The 25,353-nt window shown below is 46.0% G+C and overlaps 3 protein-coding genes across 8 annotated transcripts; 1 reads left to right on the plus strand and 2 right to left on the minus strand.

Moving 5' to 3' along the window:
• Window positions 1–3,415: 3,415 nt before the first annotated feature.
• On the plus strand, window positions 3,416–10,453 carry LOC123443054 (DEAD-box ATP-dependent RNA helicase 14). Of its 6 annotated transcripts, none has more exons than XM_045119287.1 (13): window positions 3,416–3,688; window positions 3,797–4,059; window positions 5,569–5,649; window positions 5,785–5,904; window positions 5,986–6,060; window positions 6,517–6,786; window positions 6,977–7,327; window positions 7,429–7,706; window positions 7,946–8,254; window positions 8,328–8,381; window positions 8,464–8,508; window positions 8,582–8,617; window positions 10,017–10,453. In XM_045119287.1, the coding sequence occupies exons 2-13, from the start codon at window positions 3,811–3,813 to the stop codon at window positions 10,096–10,098; spliced, it is 1,950 nt and encodes a 649-aa protein (XP_044975222.1). In that variant the 5' UTR covers window positions 3,416–3,688; window positions 3,797–3,810; the 3' UTR covers window positions 10,099–10,453. The 6 variants fall into 6 exon arrangements, with proteins under 6 accessions (XP_044975222.1, XP_044975225.1, XP_044975223.1 ...); XM_045119290.1 differs by having other exon boundaries at window positions 8,467–8,508; XM_045119288.1 differs by having other exon boundaries at window positions 5,788–5,904.
• Window positions 10,454–10,833: 380 nt separating this feature from the next.
• Window positions 10,834–13,485, minus strand: LOC123443055 (phosphoenolpyruvate/phosphate translocator 3, chloroplastic-like). The gene is made up of 8 exons (XM_045119294.1): window positions 12,667–13,485; window positions 12,434–12,562; window positions 12,122–12,360; window positions 11,880–11,964; window positions 11,640–11,762; window positions 11,445–11,513; window positions 11,227–11,356; window positions 10,834–11,131 (listed from the first exon to the last, which is right to left on the minus strand). Exons 1-8 carry the CDS (start codon window positions 13,021–13,023, stop codon window positions 11,064–11,066), a joined length of 1,200 nt encoding a protein of 399 aa, XP_044975229.1. The 5' UTR covers window positions 13,024–13,485; the 3' UTR covers window positions 10,834–11,063.
• Window positions 13,486–16,671: 3,186 nt separating this feature from the next.
• On the minus strand, window positions 16,672–18,135 carry LOC123443056 (transcription termination factor MTERF15, mitochondrial-like). Its single transcript, XM_045119295.1, has one exon. It carries the CDS (start codon window positions 18,022–18,024, stop codon window positions 16,870–16,872), a length of 1,155 nt encoding a protein of 384 aa, XP_044975230.1. The 5' UTR covers window positions 18,025–18,135; the 3' UTR covers window positions 16,672–16,869.
• Window positions 18,136–25,353: the final 7,218 nt, after the last annotated feature.

The following is a 25,353-nucleotide window of genomic DNA, read 5'->3' on the forward strand; positions in this document are numbered from 1 at the left end:
ATGCACACCCACTTAGTTTTATATATATAGTTTTCATACACTTATAGCTTTAGTGTATCCTATGCATGTCAACCCCTAATCCTCGCATTGATATCGATTGTAAGGTCTATCCATTGCCTAACGTTCTGCCTAGTTGATGTGAGACTTTCTCCACTTTTGTGTTCCCATATAAACCCCTACCATCATTCTCTTTGCCATCCAAAAGTGCCAAGACCATGGCTCACGCTCACGTATTGAGTGGAGTTAAAAATGCTGAAACGAGAAAAATTATAATACAATTGCTTGGTTTTGCACCGGGGTACTCTTCATTTGATATATCTATGCAGGGAAGGCTAAGCGTGCCATGCTTATCATAATCAAGGGTATAGATGTTGTTTTCTTTAACTTCATTATCATGAAAGACAATGACGAATTACATGCATGTTTTATATTATTGCTCCAATATCAAATTGATAGACCACTGCATTGAATCATTCCTATCCTAATATTCATGCCATGATAATATTATTTGATCAAGATTATTATAGGTAGCATTCCATATGAAAATTATGTTCGTTTTATCATTTACCTACTCGAGGACGAGTATGAATTAAGCTTGGGGATGACGATACATCTTTGTCATATCTATAATTTTTGAATGTTTCGTGTTATTAATTAATCACTTTCACATACTTTTTGTAATAACTCATATGATTTTCTTGGACTACAAATTAATCTAACGCCCATCGACAGTTCATGTTTTTTGCATGTTTTTTTATTTCGCAAAAATCCATATCAAACGAAGTCCAAACAAGATAAAATTTTATAGATATTTTTTATGAAATTATGTGATTTTTGGTGCAAGAACCAACAAAAGAGGGGCCCACACGTGCCACAAGGCAGGGGCGCGCCTACCCCCAAGGCGTGGGTAGGTGCCTTGTGGGCACCCCGTAAGTCGGTTGGAGCTTTTCTTCGATCGGAGTTATATATCTCCGGATATAAAAGAAACAACGTCCAGCCAGAAAATAAGGACGCGGAATAGAGAAGAACTACCTGATGTATCCCCTATTTAAACATGGTGTTTTATGTTATATATTATTATCCAATGATGTGTAGTCATCTTATGATATTTGGAAAGATCTCTTTTATTCTATGGATTGATTGATGATCTTGATTGGTTTGAGTTGCATATTTTATTTTAGTGTTGTCCTATGATGTCTTTTGTGTCGTGCACTCGTGGGAGATTACCGTTGTAGGATGTTTCAATATGTTCATGATTCACTTATAGTGGGTTGCGGGAGTGGCAGAAGGTTAAACCCGAATAAAACAATTGCTGCACATGGGATAAAGGAGACTTTACACTTAATGCTACGGTTAGTTTTACCTTAATGATCTCGAGTAGTTGTCGATTCTTGCTAGATTTTCAATCATAAGTTCATGTGATTCAAATACAGAAAGTATTTGCTTATGCCTCTCCTTCATATAAAATTGCAATAATGATTATCGATCTTGTTATCAATTGTCGAGGACAATCTTGCAAATCCTACCATCACTTTCCACACTCACTATACTAACTTAATTACTCTTTATTAAAACAACACCTAATTTTTATTTCTGCGTTCTTTATTATTTTGCAAACCTACCGAGATACACCTACAAAGTAATTTTATTCTTGTCCTAGGTAAAGTAAGCGTTAGCGCGTAGAATTGTATCAGTCATCGATAACTTGAGAAAATATTAATTCTACCTCCTCGTTGGCTTCAACACTTTTATTTATCAAAAAGGCTACAAATGATCCCTTATACTTGTGGGTTATCAGTTTGTCGGTCTAGAAAGCGCCGCCCGCTACACACCTGGCTGAACACGCCTCCCTCGCCGCATTCAAACGCCTTCAATAAACTCGTGCATGTGTCCAAAAACCTACTCCGACCACCCGTCCGTTCACGAGTTGGTCGACAGTAAACACAACAACGGACAAGCTCCTCGCGCCCACCCGCTATATAAGGGAGGCCAGACGTCGGTACAGAATCGTACCACTCCTCCGCTCCCTATTTGCTCCTTCCACCATTTTCTCAACCCTTTCCATGGCATACGACGAGCAGGAAGATCAGTTGTGTCTTATAAAAGCCCACTGGTGGCCCGTCGAGCCCGTCGGATACGAGCCAAGCAACACATTGCTCCACCTCGCTCGTCGAGCCCAACGGAGCAAGTGGCCGCTCCGTGCTGGTGCATGTTTGAACAACTTGCTGCTCCAAGCCAGCTCGCGGAGTAGTGGCGAGTTGCTCTAGCCTCCAGGCCAGCACGACGGAATGAGCATCGTGGTTGTCGTGGATGAGGCCAGACGCCGAGCCATTCGACGTCAACATTCTCAGAATCGTGCCCCGCCGACGGAGAAAGAAATCGGCTTTGAGATTGACGAGGCGACGACCAACACGTTCGCGGCCGCCACCTAGGCGTCGACGCGTCGGCGGCGTACACAACCGATGTCTCGCCCTCTCTCGCGGGCCACCATCGTCCCCGCCCTAAAAACCAACCCTTATCCGCGCTTCATGGAAGTGGATGCCCCCTTCACCTCCGGCTGAAGCACCCCATTTACCACTCAGATGAGCGGCATAGGCAGAGATAGGGAAGATATGGGGGAAGAATATACCTCTGGGGCTCCTGGCAGTCCGATGAGTGGACTGACATGCATGGGAATACAAAGGGATCCGTCGCGGCCGACCGTAGAGTAATATAATGTATACGTGTCGTGAGATTAGAGCTCCATACGGTCGACCCTGACTAGCATAATGTATCCGTGTAGTTGGAATGAAGCTCCGCGGGGCCGGACTTGCACATAGTTTTGACCATTTTAGTAAAAATATATTAAAAATGTAAATGTTTCCGTTTGGTAATATAAAATCTGTCTTTGCATGGATTTCATTCGAATTTGTAGAAAAAATGTTTGGAATGTATGCGGGTCAGCGATGCCCTCACCAGGTTTTCCAAGGCACGTGTTCGGTGAAGTTCAATAGCAAAGCGTTAGCCTCAAACAAGAACGTTTATAGTCAAGGCAAAGACGTATTTGCCTCCGCCCGTGTTCTTTCGCTGTTCACCGTGCATGGAGGACGTATTTTTCCTCCGTACTTGTCATTTCTCCTCCTCTTTAAACATGCGGATAATTTCTGCTTTTCCGTGAGACGAGAACAGGCACGCACACGAAGAAGCAGGCGAGAGCGTTTGCCAGAACTAAAGCAAAGCAGTAGCTGGGCTAGGCGGTGTGCGGGCCGAAAGCAGCAAAGAAGCAACGAACCTCGGGCCGGGCCGGGCCGTGCCGTGCGCGGGCGAGGGCCTTGCACTTTTCGAGCTTCCCGATCCCACCACCACTTGTCTCAGCTGGCCACCCTGTCAGTACCATTCCTCGCTCGCCCGGCCGGGGTCAGGGTCAGGCCAGGGCAGGTGTGTGAGCGAGGCACCACCACACCATCGACGCCTCCGCTCCCATTCCTGGGACTACTTTTCCATCGGCCTTCGGCCCCCACCCACCCTACTTAACCAGGCGACCGCCGCGCCCCGCATCGACGAGGAAGGAAAGGGTTCCCACACCCACCCACAGCAAAGGGCAACGCGCAGCCACAGCGCGACACCCAGGGCTCCCTCCCCCACCCCTTCCTCCGTCCGCCGCGCCGCCGCCAGCACCCCCCTCGCGCCCGCGCCGCCGATCGCTAGGGTTCGTCCGCCCGTCCCTCCGATCTCCTCCGTCCCGCCTCGCCCCGCGAGCGCATTGCGGCTTGGTCTTCTTGATCTGATTCCCCTCTTTCTTTTCCTTTCCGCGTAGGGTTGGGAGGAGGAATGGCGTCCGCGGCGCCGCGCTACGCGCCGGAAGATCCGACGCTGCCCAAGCCCTGGAGGGGCCTCATCGATGGCACCACCGGCTACCTCTACTTCTGGAACCCGGAGACCAAGGCCGTCACCTACGACCGCCCCACCGGCCCTCCTCCCCCCGTCGCCCCCGCCCCGGCCCCGGCCCCCGCCCCCGCTCCCGTCCAGCAGCCCCAGTACCACCACGACGAGAGGGCCAGGCACAGAGACCCGCCCGAGGTATAACGCCCAAACCATCTCCCTCCCCCCTTCGCTTTGGGTTTTTTTCTTACCTCCCCCGTCGCTTCTGTAGCTTGATTTCTGGGGTGTAAGTAAATGTACGCACGCACGAGATTTCCTTTGTGATTCGTTCGTTTGTCGCATAGCGGCTGCAGGGTCAAGTTGCGGCGAGCCGCTCGTGAAATGCGCGTGGCCTCCCCATCATTTGGAGGTGTAGGGTTATCTCCTCCTCATCTTCTCATCGTTCGCACGCTACTGTTACATCATTGTTTGTTTGTTTGTTTGTTTCGCGTTGTATCTGTCTCATAATGTATAAAACCATGGTTTACAACACGAACGCCACTAACTAGGAGGCAGAGAAGTTTATTTTGGCCTATTGCATGTTGGGATTACATTATGTATGTGCTTTGCATTGTATTTGTGTCATCATTAACACAAGCATGACTTACAATAGCAATGCCACTTGAACTATGAACCGCAAATATCTCTGGTGTTTGCCGCTGCTCACAGATTTAGATAGCAGGGCCAGGCACAGAGACCCGCCGGAGGTAACTCCCAAGTGATCTCCCATTTTTGGGGTTTTGTTCCTCCCCTGCCGCTTCTGTAGCTTGATTTTTTTCGTTTGTCGCTTAGCAGCCGCAAGCGCAAGCTGCAGAATGCGTGTGCCTCCCGATCATTCGAAGGTGGGATTTTTTCTCCTCATCTTCCCATCATTCGCATGTTACTGTTACATTGTTTTTTGTTTATTCCGCGTTGTATCTGTCTCATAACGTAGACATCTAGATGAGCATGCTTTGCAACATGAATGCCACTGATTGTTCAGCATGAAGTTCAGTTCTTTGGGCAACCCACACAAATGCCATTAACTAGGAGGTAGAGGAGTTTAGTTTTTTCTGTCATGTAGCATGTTGCGGTTACATTTTAGGCTTTGCACTGTACTTGTCACATCATTAACAGAAGCATGATTTAGAATAGCAATGCCACTTAAAACTATGAACCGGAAACTTGTCTGGCGTTTGCTGCGGTTCTGGGTTGATCTTCAGGGTTGCTATCTATGCCGGCACTGGTGAGTCCAAGACGATGGCTTCCTCGGGCTGACCGAGTCCTGCCACCCACCTGCTGTCTCTTTTAGGCCTTCAAGGGTGGTTGGTGCGTCGACAAGGGAAGTTCTGTTGGAGTAGTTACTCCTTGGAGGTGGCCAGAGTTGGTCTGTGATGTTCTTTTAAGGGCAGGCCCTTTTGCTTTGCGGTTGTAATTTGTGCGGTGGTTAGTCTTCAGATTAACTTTAGTGTGGAGTTTGTGCTACCCTTGCTGTTCGCAGCGAGGGAGAGTCTTCTTGTAATGTTTCTCTGCCTTCTATAAAAATATGTTATGCCTTGGCGTACTCTCAAAAAGTGCGGAAATTTTAGTTTGTTAAGCCTACTGATAACTGTCACGACTCCTGAAGAAGGGGGGGGGGGTCTATTTCATTTACTATGCAGTATCATAAGATGCCGTTTTTGTTTTCAGCGGCACACTGAATCTGCCGGAAACCGCATGCAGAATGCGCCCTTTGCTGATCACAAGGCCAGGAACGATCCTTCTTTTGAGGTAACATATTTCTAGCACGTTACAGGTCACTTACTTAATACTGCATTGCTCTATAAATGCCGCAGGAGTGCCACATTAACTGTGATGCAGATCTTGTTCTGTTCCCCAATGGTAACATGCTATCTTCTTTTTCAGCAGCGCCCTTCAGCTGGAGTAAATCCTGCCCCCATGCCTTCTACTAACCCAGCTCCGCAGGCTGCCAATGGAAACATGTCGGTAGATGCATACCGTAAAAAGCACGAGATTACTATTATTGTATGTGTTCAACTTCTTTTATGCCCCCAATCACTTCTTGTTGTTATGTGTGATGTTACTTACTTATTCCACACCTTTCAGTGCCCGGGAAGGGAAGCTCCACCGCCATTCATGTCGTTTCAGTCCACTGGCTTCCCATCGGAGATTCTAAGGGAGGTATGTGAGCATAATGCATACAAGTAGCAATACCTTGTACTATATTTGAAGTCAACAATTTTAATTGGAGTTCAACATGTTCTGTTGTCTTAACCAGCCTGCTATGGTTTGAAAACTATGCTCTTTGTTTTGTTTTTTCATATTTAGCTACAATATACCTGAATTAGTTTCTACTTCCTCCATTCCTAAATATAAGTCTTTGTAGAGATTTCACTATAGACTACATACGGATGTATATAGACATACTTTAGAGTGTAGATTCACTCATTTTGCTCCGTATGTAGTCCGTAGTGAAATCTTTAAAAAGACTTATATTTAGGAACGGAGGTAGTATATAGCTAAATTGTTATATCATAGGGAACCTTTCCCTTTTTGTCCTATTGTACATTGGGCTTGTATATTTAGGTTGTATGAGATACAAGTACTCAGTTGTTCACATATTACTCATGTCTACAGGTGCAGCAAGCAGGATTCTCTGCACCAAGTCCTATCCAAGCTCAATCGTGGCCGATTGCTCTAAAAGGTAGTGATATTGTAGCTGTGGCGAAGACAGGTTCTGGAAAAACCCTGGGTTATCTACTCCCAGGGTTTATACTTGTTAAGAACCTACGACACAATTCAAGGGACGGGCCAACCGTGTTAGTTCTGTCTCCAACTAGGGAATTGGCAACACAGATTCAAGATGAAGCAATCAAGTTTGGTAGATCATCAAGAATTTCATCTACTGTATGTTCCTTCTATCTTTATGCGTGTATTACACTGATCTACTCTTAGACCACTTACTTCACTTGTGTATCCACATTGCTAGATGCTAATGTTACTCGTACCTAAGAAATGGAATTTCTGTTCTATGTAAACTACATATTGATATAGCCATAACAGAATATTGTCTTAAATCATATTTTTTCTTTTGCAGTGTCTATATGGTGGTGCTCCAAAAGGCCCTCAGCTAAGAGATTTAGAGCGTGGTGCTGACATTGTTGTTGCAACTCCTGGAAGACTGAATGATATTCTAGAAATGGGAAAAGTGAGCCTGCGTCAAGTAGCATATCTTGTTCTTGATGAAGCTGACCGAATGCTTGATATGGGTTTTGAGCCACAAATAAGAAAAATTGTGAAACAAGTGCAACCTAAACGACAAACTCTTATGTTCACTGCCACTTGGCCCAGAGAGGTGAGGAAAATAGCTTCAGATTTGCTCACTAACCCTGTCCAGGTTAACATTGGGAACACTGATGAGCTGGTTGCAAATAAGTCAATCACTCAGGTAATAAAAAATGCTAGTTTTTGATGCAGGGAAAACATGCTATTATCTTGATTGAGGTATATTTTGCTTCATTGTTTAAAGTAGTTTGTTACACTTTTCAGTATGTGGAAGTTACCACATCTATGGAGAAAGGGAGGCGTCTTGATCAGATCTTGAGACAACAGGAGCCTGGATCGAAGGTCATTATATTTTGCTCCACGAAGAGGATGTGTGATCAGCTGTCTCGAAACCTATCACGGCAGTATGGTGCTTCTGCTATTCATGGTGATAAATCACAGGCTGAGAGGGACTCTGTGTTGAGTGAATTTCGAACTGGCAGGTGCCCAATTCTTGTAGCCACTGATGTGGCCGCTCGAGGTTTGGATGTAAAGGATATCAGGTTTGGACTTTATCTTTGCAACTTCTTAGATTTTTTTAGTTTGACTCTTTTTGTAAACAACATTTCTTGGACATAGCTCATAATGATGATGGTTGAATACACATTTAACTAATCTGTAGTTTTTAAATGTGGTCCACTGACAGTCCTTTCATAACTCGTGATGGTGATGGTTGAATACACATTTTAATAAGTTTTTAAATGTGATCCATTAACAATCCTTCCCAAATCTTTTGCCGCAGAGTTGTTGTTAACTATGATTTCCCAACGGGCGTTGAGGACTATGTCCATAGAATTGGGAGGACAGGCCGGGCTGGTGCGTCTGGAATTGCATACACATTCTTCTGTGATCAGGATTCTAAGTATGCTTCAGATCTTGTGAAGATTTTGGAGGGTGCGAACCAAGCTGTTTCACCGGAGTTACGAGCTATGGTCGGCCGTGGAGGGTATGGTGGCAGGGGGCCACGGCGGTGGGCATCTTCTAATGATTCCTATGGTGGCCACGGAGCTTATGGCAGCCAGACTAGGGATGGCCCAAGCTTTCAGTCAAGGTGTGTATCAATTTATATTTGATTTGATACTTTGTTCAGGAGTTGTGCCAGCCTGATGAATCATTGTTTGCAGCTTCAATAACAGCAGCAGTGGCAATCAGTATGGTGGCGCTCCAAGCTTCACCAGGTATGGCACCAATTCCTATTCTCTTATACCTTTTCTGTCTCATCCATACCTGATGAACTATCACTTGCATCATTCATAACAGCAGTAACAACAATCAGACCAGTGTCGCTGCAAATTTACCTGTCAGGTTAGTATAACTTCCTTGTTTCCAGCTTATATACCACAGCTGATAATTAATAAATCGTCATCTGGCATAACAGTGGCAGCTCTGGTGAAGGTCTCAGCTTTCATGCTAGGTACTGTATCCTTAAAATATCCTTGTACCTCATAAGTCGTAACATCATCTCACTCCACAGAGGCACATGGTTACCTACTTCGCTGTTCACCTGTGTCCATGCTATGCAGTGTCCTTTATGTTTATGAAACAAACAAAAACATCTGATTGCATTGTTAGCTACCAATATTTGCTCTTAGATCATATGCGGCGATTGGATGAATTGTCTAGTTGAAGTATCTGCTGTATGCTTTTTTATACTCCCCCCTTCCCATTATGTAGGGCGTGTAAGCTTTTCGCATGGAAATTAGTGCAAGGCTAATCAGAAATTACGGAGTCTTGACTACAAACAGTTTCCTCCACGAAATCCTTTTAACAAACGTGGTTGGCTGATCAACGATTAGCAATTGTTAGATTACCTAGCCGTACAAGAGTGCATATCAGGAGTTGAGTGTCAATACGTCTAAGATATTGGGATTTTCTAAAGAAGCCTAGGCGCCTAATATTTTGGGAAGGAGGGAGTATCTCTTAGAGCATCTCCAACAGCCACGTGATATAAGCGCCGCGCTGGAAAAAATGTGTTTTTTGCGCGTGTGCAACCGCTCCGGGCGCTCTAGTGGAGGCGCAAAAACCGCGCGTGCGGCATCCCCCTCCCTACACCCGCGACCCCACCGGTCTCGCGCGTTGTCTTTTCATGGCGACCTCGGCAGTGGCTGGCGTCGCGCCGGCACCCGTTGTGAAGCCACGTGCCCCCCTCTCGAAGCTCCCAAATGCGGCGGTGACAAAGACGGCCAAGGTGTCCTGGAAGAAGAACAAGGCGGCGGACTGTAGTTCGCACGCGCTATTTTTTGCGGCGGCCGCTGGAGCCGCACTCCGACGCACTAAAAGTCGGTATTTCGGTGCTCCAAACTGTTTTTAGCGTGCAGGGCGGTTGCGCGGCTGTTGGAGATGCTCTTAATATGCATCTCACTTGATGGAGGAACATGTTACCAACTTTGGAGTTCACCTATGCCCACACATACCGTGTCCTTGAAATTCATGAAACAAAGAAGTATCTGATTGTATAGGTAACAAGGGATCTTGCTCTAAGATAATCTTGTCATAATTTGGTGAACCTTTTGGCGTAGCTGAATCAAACTGTATTTTATGGTTGACAAATGGAGCTAACCACCACTTTACCTCAAGCCAAAACATGATGTCTGTTTTGATCCATCCTGTTATTTCATCTATATCAAACAGCAGTTTATTTTGTCTTGGGTGTGATATACATCTACAAAGGCTTTATCAACTATTGCCCCAACTAGCACTCCCTCTGTACCTAAATAATTGTAGTTGGGGAGAACTAGACTAGTTCTCCTCGACTACAATTATTTAGGTACAGAGGAAGTACTATTTAATGACCCCCTTCGTTTGATTGGCAGGTTCTATAGCTCTTCTTCCCGTGGTGGTGATCGTGCTAGGAGCAGGAGCCCTCCCAAGGCCGTGGGGGTTTCCAATTGGTAAATGCATCACGATGGTGACGAAACAACGGAGTAGATGGAGTTGGTTCCCTAACCATATCGTAGTATCAGTCATGTTGGTTTAAGCAAAGTGTGTCCTGGAACTTTGCTGACATAGGTTAAGCATGTCGGATATTTTGCTATGTTGTGGTGGTGCCTGGGAGGCACTTTATACGGTGTCCGTATGCTGGTGTTAGCGCTCTATGAAACCTGGAACCTCAGACCTCTTTATGCCTTGTAGTCATGTTATAATCCTTCGGAAACCGGACCGGTTGAGCCATGATGAATTTTGGACGGAACCATGTAAGTTATGTTGGCTGTTGTAAATGCTCTTGGCATGGCTTGATGTTGAACTGAAATGCCCTACGTGAACTGTGGAACCATCCTGCTTATGTGTGCATTGCTTATGCTCTAGCAAGTTTTCTCAGGGCACAAGGGGTATGTATGTATGGTTTGTGCCCAGATTTACCCTACCAAAATTTTGGTTATCTGTGGCACCTTGCCAACTCAACTCAGATGTTGCCAGGTTTTGGTGACCTCTAGCCAATTGTTGTAAATTTTTTGGCTGTCATTTGGTTGGCTACCAAAATTTTGGTTGCCTAATGGGATCTTGCATATTGCATTCTCTTTTTGAATGTTGTGAAGATTTTGGCCAGTGGCAATATTTGGCCAATTGTTGGCAAAATTTGATAGGGTGGTATTCTCATGGCATCTCGAAGGATGGTATTCTCATGGCATCTGAGCATAATGCATTTGTTAGGAGATTTGCCATTATTCAGGAGAGGATGTTACAAATCTTCAAGACCAAAAGTTTGGTCTGGCCACTATTGAAAGAAGCTGCTGTAGGCTGTAGTACAGGTGTACTACGGGCTGTGGCAAGTTCTGTACAACCTACTATCTCAATACATTTTCTCGACCTAGTCTTCTATATCAAAAACCTGTATCTGGAACAGGGAAAAAACATCTTCATCAACTCTTGGGCTTCGTTTTCTTGAGCCTGGAGTACAGGTAAACTCCCGCCAGTGCTGCACCAGTCCCTGCAGTTACAGTGAGAAACAGGTCAGAAGAGATTGCAGTGCAAAAACACTGCTCGAGTACAAAAGAGATTGCAGCGTGGTCAAGTTGTTTTTACCCAGTGCATTGACAGGGGAGATGGGCGTCCGGAAGAAGAGGACGGAAGAGACGATGACCACCACTCGCTTGACGCAGTTGGCCACGGAGTGGGTCACGGGCGACACCCTCGCCAGGATCATGTACGACAGCTGACATTGCCATTGTCAGTTACAAATCATGCATTTTGTATGGAGCTGGCTGAAGCCGGAACCATGTGATTTGTCATGTGTCCCTCACCTTCTGGTAGCCATGGAAGCAGAGGCCGGCCAGTGCCGCCCTCACGCACAGCTCCTGCAGGTTCAGGCCCTACATGCCGGAGAGATCCGTGCAATGGTCAGTTCGTGATGGTACTAGTTTATTGATGTACTCCGTAGGAGTTATGATGCAACAGTTCAACTTGTCTGAATTTTGCAGACTTGGAGGTTGACTCACGGTGCTCTGGAGGAACGCTGGGGAGAACTTGACCCCTTCTGCAAAGAGCATCAGAGGGACGGACAGCAGGAAGGACAGCACTGTGATCACCGAGAAGAGGTTTATGTCGTCCATGAACTCCTCCTGCAGCAGCATTACATGAACCAATTCATCAGTGGTTGGAATTTTTGCAAAGAATCATGAGATACCACTGAATTATCACTGGTGAACCGAGGAGGTAGAAGAAGAGGTAGGAATCACCTCTTCGCCGCCGAGGAGCCGCTTGCTGAGCACATTCCTGGTCTGGTTGAGCAGATTCGACGCCATGGCGCTCCAGAATCCGGCCCTGCGTCAACGGAATCGTATGTGTGTACCGTGAGAAAGCGACGGGATTCCTCCTGGCCCCAATTATTCGGGGCCGACGGCGAAAGGGAATATAATCATGGGGGCCGGGCCATGATTAGAGGGCAATTGTTCTCCGATGGTCAGCGGACGGGACTAACCAGTTGAAAGAGACCTCGGTCAGCGACGCCAGGGCGACGCCGCCGACGATGGGCACCAGCGAGCCCAGCACCAGCGGCGACGGCACCTCGCCGAGGAAGAAGGCGGAGAGCAGGACGGTGAAGAAGGGCTCCGACGCCTTGACGGTGTGCGTGAAGGAGACGGCCACCTTGCCCAGGCTCATGTTGGTGAACACCGTGCCCAGCATGTGCCCGGCGGCCAGCGGCGCGATCTTGGCCAGCTGAACGGGATCAGAAGCTTCAGTTTGAGGAAGGCAAATTCAAAGAAAACCACACGGCGGGTGGCTGACGGACCTGTGCGGCGGAGAGCTTGGGCACGGGGTGGAGCCTAGCGGCCCACATGAAGAAGATGACGAGCGAGCCGAAGGCGAGCTGGAAGGCGGTGATGGTGTAGGGGAGCGGCAATGGCAGCACCTGGAGGACCTGCGGTTTTTTGCCAAGCGGGTTTGTTGATTGATTGGTCGGTCGGTCACGGACGGCGAACGGAACGGCGAGGAACAGGGGAGAGGGTGGCAATGGTGGCGTACCTGCTTGTTGTAGATGTTGAAGTAGATGTTGAGGAGGTACCATGCGACGATCATGGCGCCGAGCTGCACCGTGCCGGCAATGCCGCCGCCCGCGGCCACCTCGTCCGCCGACGGGGTCAGCTCCGCCGCAGCAGCCGCCGCCTTTGCCGTCCGCGCTGGCCGTCTCCGCGAGAGCAGCGACAGGGACATGGGGAGGGCGGCGGGCGGCTGTTCCTGACCGCGAATTCGGAGAGGCACGACGGCGTCGCGGCGCGCGTAGTAGGAGGCGCCGGTGCCGGCATGGCGCGAGGTGGTGGAGGTGCACGCCCAGGCGGCCGCTGAGCGGGAGGAGGCGAGGGAGGCCGCCGCGCGCTGCATCTCGGCGTGTTGTCCTCGTGGTTGGGTTGGCGTGGGGGAGCTGGAGCCGCCTCCCTCCCCGGAGATAAGTACACTTGTACAAGGACGTTACAGGGAGGCGAGGGTGCGCGCCGGGTGAATCTCCCCGCGATCCCGTACAGATTCGTCCCCCCCTGGCAATACTACTCCTGCTGCTACCTTGTTTTTTTTTAAAAAAAAAAAAAAACGTTTCCAGTCGGCGGTACGTGCAGCGGAATATAAAATGTGTGGCCAATCCAGCTGCCTCAGAAATAAAGGACGGCATATGTGGAGGGCGCAATAGCAGGGAAAGGAAGAAAAGAAAGAGCAGGCGTCAACTGCGACGGCGTCTAGGCCGAGAAGGGAGGGTGGCGTCACGAGTGGCGTGGAAATCCCGTGCCAGAGGAAGGCGGGAGGAAGACGGTGGCAAGGTACGAGTTGCCATTCCGACGGCCGGCTTGCTCTCTCCATTGGAAAAGGCTCAGGTCAGGGGGGGGGGGGGGGGGGGGGGTTCGTTTTGATCCTCCAGATGCGTGGTTTTTATTTTCTGATGAAACTCGTGCCATCATCTTTGTTTTTTTGGTTTTTATCTGCCATCATCTCTGAGCCATGGGATAAGAATAAGAATAACGACGGTGGTGGCTGACAGACAAAGGCGAAAGCAAACGGCTACTGAAACCGGACGATGATCGGGAAATGAGCAGAGGCAGGTCGTCGTGGAGGGTGACGTCACGTGCGCTCGGTCGGACAACGGCGCGAGGGAGGGTCGGAGGGAGGCGGCGATCCATCGGTACAGTCCGTCTCGTCCGTACATGGCCACTGTTGTGCCACCGGCACAAGAACATGGCCCACGAGGCCACGACGCCCCTTCATCATGACATCGAAAAAGAAAATACCGTCCAGGCCAAAGGCGGCCCTTCCAAACTTGACTTCAGAAAAGACTTCGATTCTGTTCGCTGGGACACCATCCCGAAAATCCTTCGGATTAGGGGCTTTTCTCAGCGTTGGTGCAACTGAGTCAGTCAGTGAACTGCTGGGCACCAGTAAAACTGTTGTCCTGCCAAATAGCTGGCCTGGCGCACTGATAAACTGCAGGCAAGGAGACCCCCCCTCTCACACCATCTCCATTCATAATCGTGGCAGGTTTTGTTTTTCGCCAGAGAATTATTATGCTCGCAAACTAAAATTACCATCCTTTCGCACCCCACGATAACTTCTAAACCCTACCAATCAGGCCCCAGAGTCGCAGTTATTGCCGTTTAACACTTGAATCGATCTAAAAATCCTGACATCAAATCTTGTCCTCACGTATGCACGATTAGAAACACCTAACCTCACCGCTCAGAGATGAGGGGCGAATAGTGTCATGATGCTTTTAGCTGCAAGTCAAGTCAAAAATGCATTTTGGTGGTTGGCCTGAACAGCTGCTGCATTACTACGTATATTCATCGAAAACAGAGTTGACATCTGAAAAACAGTAACTTAACATTGTGGTGAAAAATATCAGATTGTGGTCCCAACTGTCCAAAGAGTTAATTACTCCATGTACCATAACATCCTAACATGTAGGGCAAAAAAGACATGTTTTTGTAATTGGCGCACCCAGTAGACTTGCATGACCCAAATGTACAAAATACTGTTCCACCCATAGCTTTGCACAAAACTGGTGATGTACTTTCTGTAAAATTAATTAATTTCAGACCATTTGATCAAATTAGCATCAAGAGAATGGGAATTGTTCAAAATATTAATCAAAGCCCATGAAAAAAATAAAATCCTAAAGTGCCATACATATCTAAATATGACAATCTTGTTAACTTTTATGAAAACAAAGAGAATCCTGTATGACACATACAGAAAACTAAAAGATTCCGCCTTCACATTATAAGCTAAAGCAGGTGACAAGGGATGGCAAATAAAGGTGCAGCAAGGCGAAAACCAGGCAGTACCAGGAAAAGGTCGCATATTTCGAGTAACAATCGGAATAACAGGGCATTTCATTGCAAAAACAAAGCTCATGTTTGTTTGATATTTCGAATTGGAGTGATGTCAAGGAGTAGATCTCCAACCATCAAATATGCTTGCTCCTTTCTCTTATACTCCCTCCGTCCCAAAATAACTGTCTTAAGCTTAGTATAACTTTATACTAGAGCTAGTATAAAGTTGAGACAGTTATTTGGGACGGAGGGAGTATTAGCTATGTAATTGCACAATTGGTCTAATGTCACAATATACCAATTCTAAGAACAACTACCTCTAGCGGAAACCTAAAACCTAGTTGTGACATGTAGCATTAGTTGTATAATAAAGATTATGAACAGTCAGCCAAAATCATAAATGATAGTAAAGGTCACAATATTATGCTGATAAGTTCTATTTAATCATCCGGAACTGAAATAAAAGCCTAAATATATGGCATCCTGTAAACTAAGAGGACATTCATTCAACATTATAACACCTAAAAAAGTGAACTAATATGCTTTATCTTGCAGCTGAATGAAGTAAGGTTCTTGAGAGGATCAGATCAATGTGTTATATATCAGCCTATCAATCACCTCTCTACATAACAAACGTGCTAATATATGCCTACAATCAGGGACAGAGCCAGAAAGTAGAGATAGGGGGGCAAGAACTAGAAGCCTAAAAATCATGGGATAGATAGGTACATACTGTAATACATATTGGAAGATCTAGGATCCATTTCAATTGTGCTGTGTCACCCAGCCAACCAACCCATGCCAAAATTTTGGTGGAGAAAAGGACCTCCAAGGCTCCAATGCCTCGTCAAAAATTTGGTTGTGTAAACGGGATGAGGTAATGAAGCTGGGGAGAGCCAAATAATTGGATCTCAATCAAACAGAAGTATCACTTTGGTCAACACCAAAAGTTTTGTCAGGCACTTTGGGCCTCTGATCCAAACGGCCCCCTAGATAGTTCATTCAAAATCTGATTTATGAGAATCACCAATTCACCAAACCGCAAAATTCATAAAAGAAAATGAGGGCACCAACGAATTCAGCGATGCGACTGAAGCTAATGCAGCTCACAGTTTGTTTCGGTAAGTGCCGGCACCATTTATTTATTTTGTGAGAATGGTGCAAATGCTTATGGCCAGACATGAAAAAGAAGAAGGTAAAGGTCTCTGGATATTATGAAGTACCTGACTCTTACATGTGTTTCCTTTAGCAAGCATATAGCATTGCACATACAATATCCCCAACCTGCAAGGACAATAGCAAGATTGCTAACATGATCAGCCCAAAAAAATGATCGGCATCATCCAAAAGTAATCAAATCACATTTGATAATCATCACAAGTTCCCTGCCTCATAAAAAACTTATTTCAGTTTTGGAAGGACAGCTTGCCAAAAGTACATATACCTCTTATGACCATCGACATTCCAGGTCGTTGGGCCGCCAGGTCTTCCAGCTGCCCCTTCTCAAGCAGCAATGCCTCTCCCAGATCTGCCCCACCCAGGTTATCTGAAACCTTTGAAGTTGGCCAAACCCACAGCCTGTGGCTTACGTATCTCTGATGCTGCAACCAGCAATCCAGAAAGTCAGAGCAAATGATATGAGCTGAAATTAGCAAGATGGCAAATAAGAAACTATTTATGAAGCAGTGAACCTCCTGTGAGGCCATGACAAACATTAAGTATAAGCTCAACATATAAAGTAATCTTCTGATTAGAATGGCAATACATCATCAATGGATAGATTTTAGAAAGGTCACATAAATCTACAGAAAACATGGATATTCTTCTCCATACAAAATAATGAACAAAACGTAATTGGCTTCAGAATTACATGGTGATTAGGATTCTACATATAGAGCTCAGAGTTCTTGCTTCATGCAGACATCAGTCTAGAGGGCACTTCCCCTCTGCAAGCGTCTGCATAGTCCTCAACAAGGTAGGGTGCAGCTTCCTTGTGAGGGCATATGTACTTCTCCACGAATAACTTCTCACCCATCTTGAAAATTGTGAAGTAGCTTGGGTTGCGTTTGAGCAATCCATTTTCCTTGAGAAACTTTACAACGTAGTACCGGGGCCTGAGCCGGCCCTCTATGCTGTAACAGAGCATTATTGGCCGATGAGCAATGTAGGCCGGTTCGAACCCCACCTCGGAGATGAGGAACTCGGACCTGCGCTGCAGCGATTCTTTTGGCTTCCTTAGCACAAACGGGGCCTTTGGCAGAGCAATTCTCACCTCGGCATCCGACCACCTTAACGTCTTCTTCAGCTGATCTACTGTGGCTGCCATCTTTTTATCGCTGAAGAATGCGACAGCCTGCAGAGCATGCCTAAACATTCCAGAGCCTCGGGGCACACCAAGACCGTCGGCCAATGTCACCATTTCCCGGACACGCTCCAGGTTGGTGATGAGCAGCCGTGGAACACAGCCGCATAGCTTGGCAATATCACAAGCACTTAGGCCGCACTCTTGAAGGAACGCGATGTTGGGCTTCGCTGTCCTCTCGGGTCTGAGACTAAGAATACTGGCGTCATGCCTGGCCGCCCGGAGTAGGTTCTCAGAGGACCCGAAGAGGGGCAAGCAGTACCGCAGCTTGGAGACGATGGGTCTACAGCGGAAATTGTCAGGGGCAAGCGAGACGAGGAGCGCGACCTCGGAACGGGACAGACCGAGGCCGCTGAGACCCGCGACGACGGGGGCCAAGGTTCTTTCCACGCCGCTGCAGAGGAACTTGGGGTCCTTGGCGACGACCGCGGCTACATCGTCGCCGGAGAGGCCGAGGCCGACAAGGAAGGCGAGGACGGCGTCGGGCTTGGCGGGGGACTTGAGGTGGGAGAGCTTGGCGGATGCCTTGATGGACTGCGCTCGTGTGAGGCCGCAGGTGGAGACGAGGTAGTCCTCGACAACGAAGCCAGGATTTGGGAAAAGGACGGGCGCTGCGGCGGAGAGGAGGCGGCGGAGAGGGGGTCCGGGCGAGGTGGACGGAGATGACAGGATATGGGAGGGGACGCGGCTACGTAGCCTGAGCATGGCGCTCCGGCGGCGCGGTGGCGCCGGCGGCGAGGGGATGGGTAACGACGGTCGACGGCCAACTGGTGCGAGAGGGAGAAAATTTGCGTGGTCTGGTCTCTAGTTCGACCTTGATGCTGACAAGGTGACCCCACACGCCAATTTCTATATTTTTTTGAGGGGTACCAGTTTCTATAATTTGTTGGGCCGAAGTGACATGGTTCAGTGATGAAGAGTTTTGGGCTCTCCTTTTTTTTCTCTTTCAATAACACATTTTTATAGTTTCAAAAAACACATTTTTTATATTCAGTAACACAAAAGCTGATCACATGAGAGACAAGAAAAAGGGAAAGCTTCTAAACAGCCGACCGATCTTACACATGCATCCGCCACGCGCTGTGCCGTGCGATAAGGCTGATCACTTTTTATTGTTGGTTGTCTGTTCAAACGAGAATACTACCTTTTCAAAGTAGAGAAATACGTCCACCCGTTAGATCACGCCAGATTCGATGGCTACGGCTATGACAAAAAAAAATCTGTAACAAACCCTTTGTTACGAAAAAAATTTCTACAAAGAACCCAAGTTGTAAAAAAAAAATGCAACAAGAGCTCTGTTGCAAAAGAAAAACTACATCAAAATCTTAGTTCTATTTTTTTTCTAGAAAAATAACAACAAAAAAGCAATTCCGCAACAAAGCCTATGTTTTGCGGAAAAAAATCTGCAACAGAACTCAAGTTGAAAAAAATTGCAACAAGATCTCTCTTGCAGAAAGTTTCCGCAACAATAGGTGTGTTGCAATGATGGAGGGCGTTGATGCGCTAGGTCAGACCACCCGCGAGCACTTTTCTAGAAAAATAACGACAAAAAAAGAAATTCTGCAACGAAGCCTTTGTTGCGAGAAAAATCTACTAGAGAACCCGAGTTGCAAAAAAATATGCAACAAGAGCTTTGTTACAAAAAAAATCCACAACGATAGGTATATTGCAACGATGGAGGGTGCCGATGCGCCAGGTCAAATGACCCGCGAGCCGGACGATCTTTTAAGTAGATCGGTCGAAGGACGCGTAGCAGCCAAAAATGCGAAAATAATATTTTTTATAAAAGTTCACTGAAAATAAAAAGCATCTCAAACATAATAAAAAAATGCACCGAGATTCCGAGACCATTGAACGACCATTACTGCCGCCAGAACAAGCCGTCGACGCTCTATTGTCGACAATCCCCTACAGGAGTCGGCTTGACATTGACAATGATAGCCGGGAAGTCTTCATGCACATGCCCTTAAGGACTAGAGCCCTGGAGCCACAGTTATCGCCGTTGAATCTTGCATAGATCTGAAACACCTGATCTCACCACATGACGAGAAATTCTAACCTCATGTTTTGGAAATATGAGCAATTTATCATATGATTTTATTAACAGAAAAGGTAGATAAAACATGACTATCATAATAGAGATGAAACAAGGCAGGTAATATAAAGACGAGACAGCAAAAGTCATGTGCACATATGATCTAGAAGAGAACATATATAGAGCCGTTCTATATATGCAAGAAGGCATATGAAAAAATGAGCTGAAACGGAACATATCTAGAAGAGAAACTAGAACAAGAAGTTGTCGCAGGAACTCAAACAAAAGGAACACGAACACGTACTGAGTTGTAGCAGTAGCAGTAGGGTTGATGTTGGCGTTGTCATTGGCCATGTTACCGAAGAGGTGGTCGATGTCGGGAAGAAACCATCGTCCCAGAAGTGGTCGTCGATGTCCGTGTTGAAAGCCAGTAGTCATGCTGAGCGCTCCCCAAAAACCTTATCGCCCTTCTCCCGTACATGACTCGAAGAGACGGAGTTTCGGAGGCCTACTGTCCCCAAAAAAAATTAGTTCGGCTCGACTCATTCCCGCAACCCGCATTGTGGCGAGGCGAGCGGCGGAAGAGGAGGAGCGCGCGTGTATGTCTCTCTTGTTCTCAACCTCATACATGTGTGGAAACATCCTCCCTTATAAGAAGGTCCAACTCCCACTAAACTAGCAATGTAGGACTAAACTTTTCCACCTCTTGCCTTGCACGAATGGGATGCGTCGGCCTCTAGGATTTATTAGGATTTTCTGAAATTATTATTGGGCTAGCCCAAAATAGATAAAATTCCAGCAACCCCCCACCAGATCCCAGAGGCACACAGAATTTGCCTTTGGTTCCAAAACACTGTTTATATACCGATATTGCAGTGGAGACTGTTAAGTTGAACTTCCACCTAGAAGTCTATGCTACACTAGTAAGCAACTTGAACAGTGGACTAGGCCTTGAACTGCAAGTTTTCTGCGAATCTAGCTTCACATAGAGCCTTGACCGATACTAGGCTACTGTGGGACTTCCCCCCGGGTGGAGCTTATGCATCATACTCCAAGAACTTTCATGAGTTTACTAGAGAGCACCCTACTCTCATAGATTGCGACATTAACAATCAGACTAATATAGTTATGTTCTTCAAAAGATATTTTGCAGGACAACATCTCTGCTTTAATAAGCCACTTAGAATATATTAATATGTATATCAACATGCCATGCAGTTTAGGAAAGTATTGCATCTTCATGGAGTGGTATTATCAATGATAAGGATACTTTCCTCTCAGTTGACCAACATCTTGTCTTCCACATCTAATTCAGAGGATCTCCGATCATAAAGAATAGGTTACCACTGTGAACAACTCATATTGTGGTTCTCATACCCATCTCCTTCGATGCATTATTTATCACATTACGTGATAGACTCTTAGTAAAAGGATCTGCCAGATTTTTAGATGTTTGGATATAATCCAATGCAATAAATCCAGAGTTTCTCATTTTCCTGATAGATTTTAACCTTCTCTGAACGTGTCTTGATGACTTCATGTTGTCCTTTGAGCTGCTCACTTTCGTGATCACAGTTTGATTGTTGCAGTTCATAAGGATACCCGGTACAGGTTTCTCAACAACCGACAAGTCATTCAAGAGCCGACGAAGCCAATCTGTTTTGACTGTAGGTGTATCTAGTGATGTGAGTTCTGCTTCCATTATTGACCTTGATAAGATCGTTTGCTTGCAAGACTTCCAAGAAACAGCGCCACCTCCATGAGTGAATACATATCCGCTCGTGGCCTTTATCTCATCAGCATCAGAGATCCAGTTTGAATCGCTATACCCTTCAAGCACCTTTGGATGTCCTGTATAGTGAATTCCATAATTTGCAGTGCCTTTCAAATAACGCAATACTCTCTCTAGAGCTTTCCAATGCACATCTTCTGGTTTTGAGACAAACCGACTCAGTTTGCTAACAGCAAAAGAGATGTCAGGTCTTGTAGCACTGGCTAAGTACATAAGCGAGCCAATAATCTGGGAGTATTTCAATTGATCTCTAGCAATTCTTTGATTCTTTCAAAGCAGCACGCTGGCATCATATGGTGTTGGGGAGGGCTTGCCATCACTATATCCAAAGAGACTCAAGATCTTTTCCACATAGTGAGATTGAAGCAATGTAATCCCACCATCATCGTCTCTCAACAACTTGATGTTCAGAATGACATCAACCACTCCTAAATACTTCATCTCAAAACAGTGAGTTAGGAAATCCTTGACCTCCTTAATAACATTCAGATTTGTTCCGAAAATCAGTATGTCATCAACATACAAGCAAATGATAACTCCCTCGCCCCCACCATGGTGATAGTACACACATTTATCAGCTTTGTTTACAACAAAACTTGTAGCTGTTAAAGTTCTTTGAAACTTCTCATGCCACTGCTTGGGGTGCTTGCTTAAGTCCATACAAAGACTTCAGCAACTTGCACACTTTTCTTTCCTGAACATCTACTACAAACCCTTCTGGTTGTTCCATGTAAATTTCCTCATCCAACTCTCCATTTAGGAAAGCAGTCTTAACATCCATTTGATGAAGACCATTTGAGGCGGCTAGTGAAAGTAGTGCTCGAATAGTGGTCAGTCGAGCCATAGGTGAGTAAGTATCAAAGAAGTCTTCACCTTCCTTTTGGGTATAACCCTTAGCCACGAGCCGTGCCTTGTATTTCTCGATAGTACCATCAGGCCTAAGCTTCTTCTTGAATACCCATTTGCATCCTATAGGTTTGCACCCATAATGACGATCAGTGATCACCCAAGTTTCATTTGCCAAGATGGAATCCATCTCACTATGGACCGCTTCCTTCCAGTAGTCAGCATCTTCAGATGCATAGGCCTCTGAAATAGAGCTGGGAGTTTCATCTATGAGATACACAAGAAAATCATCACCAAAGGACTTTGCAGTCCTCTGTCTCTTGCTCCTGGTAGGAACTTCATTGTTCTCCTCCCTAGAATTTTCAAAGTGTTCCATCGAAATGGTAGGTTCAGCAATTGTAACTAATTCATGATTCGATGAATTAGGCATCTCCTGATTAGACGAGGTAGCGACATCCTTCATGGGAAAGATATCTTCGAAGAAAGTCGCATCATTCGACTCCATGATTGTACCGACATGCATGTCAGATACCTCAGATTTTACAACCAAGAATCTATATCCAATGCTATGAAAAGCATATCCCAGGAAAACACAATCCAGAATTTTTGGTCCTAGCTTGCACTTCTTCGGAATTGGCACATTGACTTTCGCCAAACAACCACAGCTTCGTAGATAAGAGAGTTTTAACCTTTTCTTCTCCCATTCCTCGAATGGATTTATCTCTTTGTTCTTTGTGGGAACTCGGTTTAGGACATGACATGCAGTCAATATCGCCTCCCCCAACCATGCCTTGGAGAGACCCGATGTGTCTAACATGGTGTTAACCAAATCAGTTAGAGTACGGTTCTTTATTTCAGCTACCCCATTTGATCGAGGTGAATAGGGATGCGTCCTCTCATGGATTATACCATGTTCTGCATAGAAAGAATCAAATCCATTTGAGAAATACTCTCCAACACGATCGGACCTAAGCCTCTTGATCTTTCGATCAAGTTGGTTTCCCGCTTTAGCTTTATAGATCTTGAAATAGTTCAAAGCCTCATCCTTAGATTTGAGAAGATACACTTGGCAGTATCTAGTGGAGTCATCAATTAACGTCATGAAATATTTCTTTCCACCTTTTGTCAAAATGCCATTCATTTCACATATATCTGAATGTATGAGCTCTAGTGGTGCAAGGTTTCTCGTTTCGGCAGTCGTGTGAGACTTACGAGGTTGCTTGGCTTGCACACAAACTTGACACTTAGATCCCTTGATAGTGGTGAAACTAGGGATTAAGTTCAATTTGGCTAGCCGCGACATGCAACCAAAGTTAACATGATAGAGACGCGAATGCCACACATTTGATTCACTATTGTTGCAAACATGATTGACAACTTTATTGCAAACATCTGCCAAGCATAAATGGAACAAGTCTCGTGACTCATAGCCTTTACCAACAAAAGTTCCATACTTGGATATTACAAATTTATTCGACTCAAAGTCAAGCTTGTAGCCATCTCTACACAGAAGAGATCCGCTAACAAGATTTTTATTGACGGGCGGAACATAATGCATGTTCTTCAGCCACACGATCTTCCCCGAAGTAAACTTCAATTCGACCATGCCAACACCACGGACAGAAGCACTTGAACCGTTGCCCATTAGCACGGTGGAAGTCCCTGCGGTCTGACAAGACGAAAACATGGAAATATCACCGCATACATGCACATTAGCACCCGTGTCAATCAACCAATCGAGGAAATGACATACTGAAAGAATAGTGGGAAATATACCATACCCAACATCCTTCACGTTAGTGTCACCAATAACAACATTAGCGGTCTTGCCACCTTTCCCATGTTGACGCTTGTCATAACGGTTAGGGAAGCTGGGTGCCCAATGATCAGGATCTCCGTGGACATGACAAACACCTTTCTTCTTGTTAGTCTTCTTATTGAAGTTCGTGTGCTGCAAAGCCTTATTCTTACCATCAAACTTTCCCTTACCATCAAACTTGCCCTTGTTCTTGAAATTGTGGGGCTGGAAATTTTTGTTCTATACCAGATTGGCACTAGATCCTCCCTCGATACTTCGAGTACATGTGTCTTTTGCTCTCGCCTTTTCTTCCACATCAAGAGTACCAATGAGATCCGGAACGGAAAACTCCTGCCTCTTATGCTTTAGTAAGGTAGCAATGTTCCTCCACGACAGAGGAAGCTTAGTGATGATGCCTCCGGCAACAAACTTGTCCGGTAGCATACAATTGAAGTGCTCAAGTTCTCTAGCAAACGGCTGTATCTCGTGAGCTTGCTCAACCATGGAGCGCTCTTCAGTCATGATGTAGTCATAGAATTGTTCCATGATGTACAACTTAGTGCCAGCATCCGAGACCCCAAACTTGGCCTCGAGTGCATCCCACATACCTTTTTCATTATCAATTGACGCATAAGAATCAACTATGTTCTCACCAAGATTACTCAAGAGATCAGCCTTAAACAGGGTATCCATTTTCTGAAAAGCTTGTTCCTGTTGAGCATCATAATCTCCTTCAGGTTGCCAAGAGTGGCATCATAGAAGCTCATGGTTTGAAACCATAGAACGGCTCTCACGCACTTATAGTGGATACCCTCAAACATAGGAGGTCTCATGGAAGCAGCAGAACCACTCGGGGTAAATTGCCTATTATAAGGTTTTTGGATTGTTGGAAATATGAGCAATTTACCATAGGATTTTATTAACAGAAAAGGTAGATAAAACATGACTTTCATAATAGAGATGAAACAAGGCAGGTAATATAAAGATGAGATAGCAAAAGGAATGTGCACATATGATCTAGAAGAGAGCATATATAGAGACGTTCTATATATGCAAGAAGGCATCTGAAAAGATGAGCTGAAACGGAACATATCTAGAAGAGAAACTACAACAAGAAGTTGCGGCAGGAACTCAAACGAAAGGAACACGGACATGTACTGAGTTGCAACAGCAACAGTAGGGTTGGTGTTGGCGTTGTCATTGACCATGTTACCGAAGAGATGGTCGATGTCAGGAAGAAGTCGTCGTCCGGGAAGTGGTCGTCGGTGTCCGTGATAAAATCCAATAGTCGAGCTGAGCGCTCCCAAAAAAACTTATCGCCCTTCTCCCATACATGACTCGAAGAGACAGAGTTTCAGAGGCCTGCTGTCCCAACCTACGGTGCACGTCGCAAGTCGGGATGGGGAAGAACGTAGCAGCAACACATAGAATGGAACTGGTGGCGAGAGGAAGTTCTGATGCGTCTCTCTGGAGAGGAGCGACCTCCCTTTTATAGGCGCAAGAGAAGGAGGAAAGAGGCCAGGGACGGGAGCCGAAGAGAACGAGGGAGACGAATCTAACAGA

This window comes from Hordeum vulgare, chromosome 3H, assembly GCF_904849725.1.
Source record: "Hordeum vulgare subsp. vulgare chromosome 3H, MorexV3_pseudomolecules_assembly, whole genome shotgun sequence".
In the NCBI taxonomy this organism is placed as follows: Eukaryota; Viridiplantae; Streptophyta; class Magnoliopsida; order Poales; family Poaceae; genus Hordeum; species Hordeum vulgare.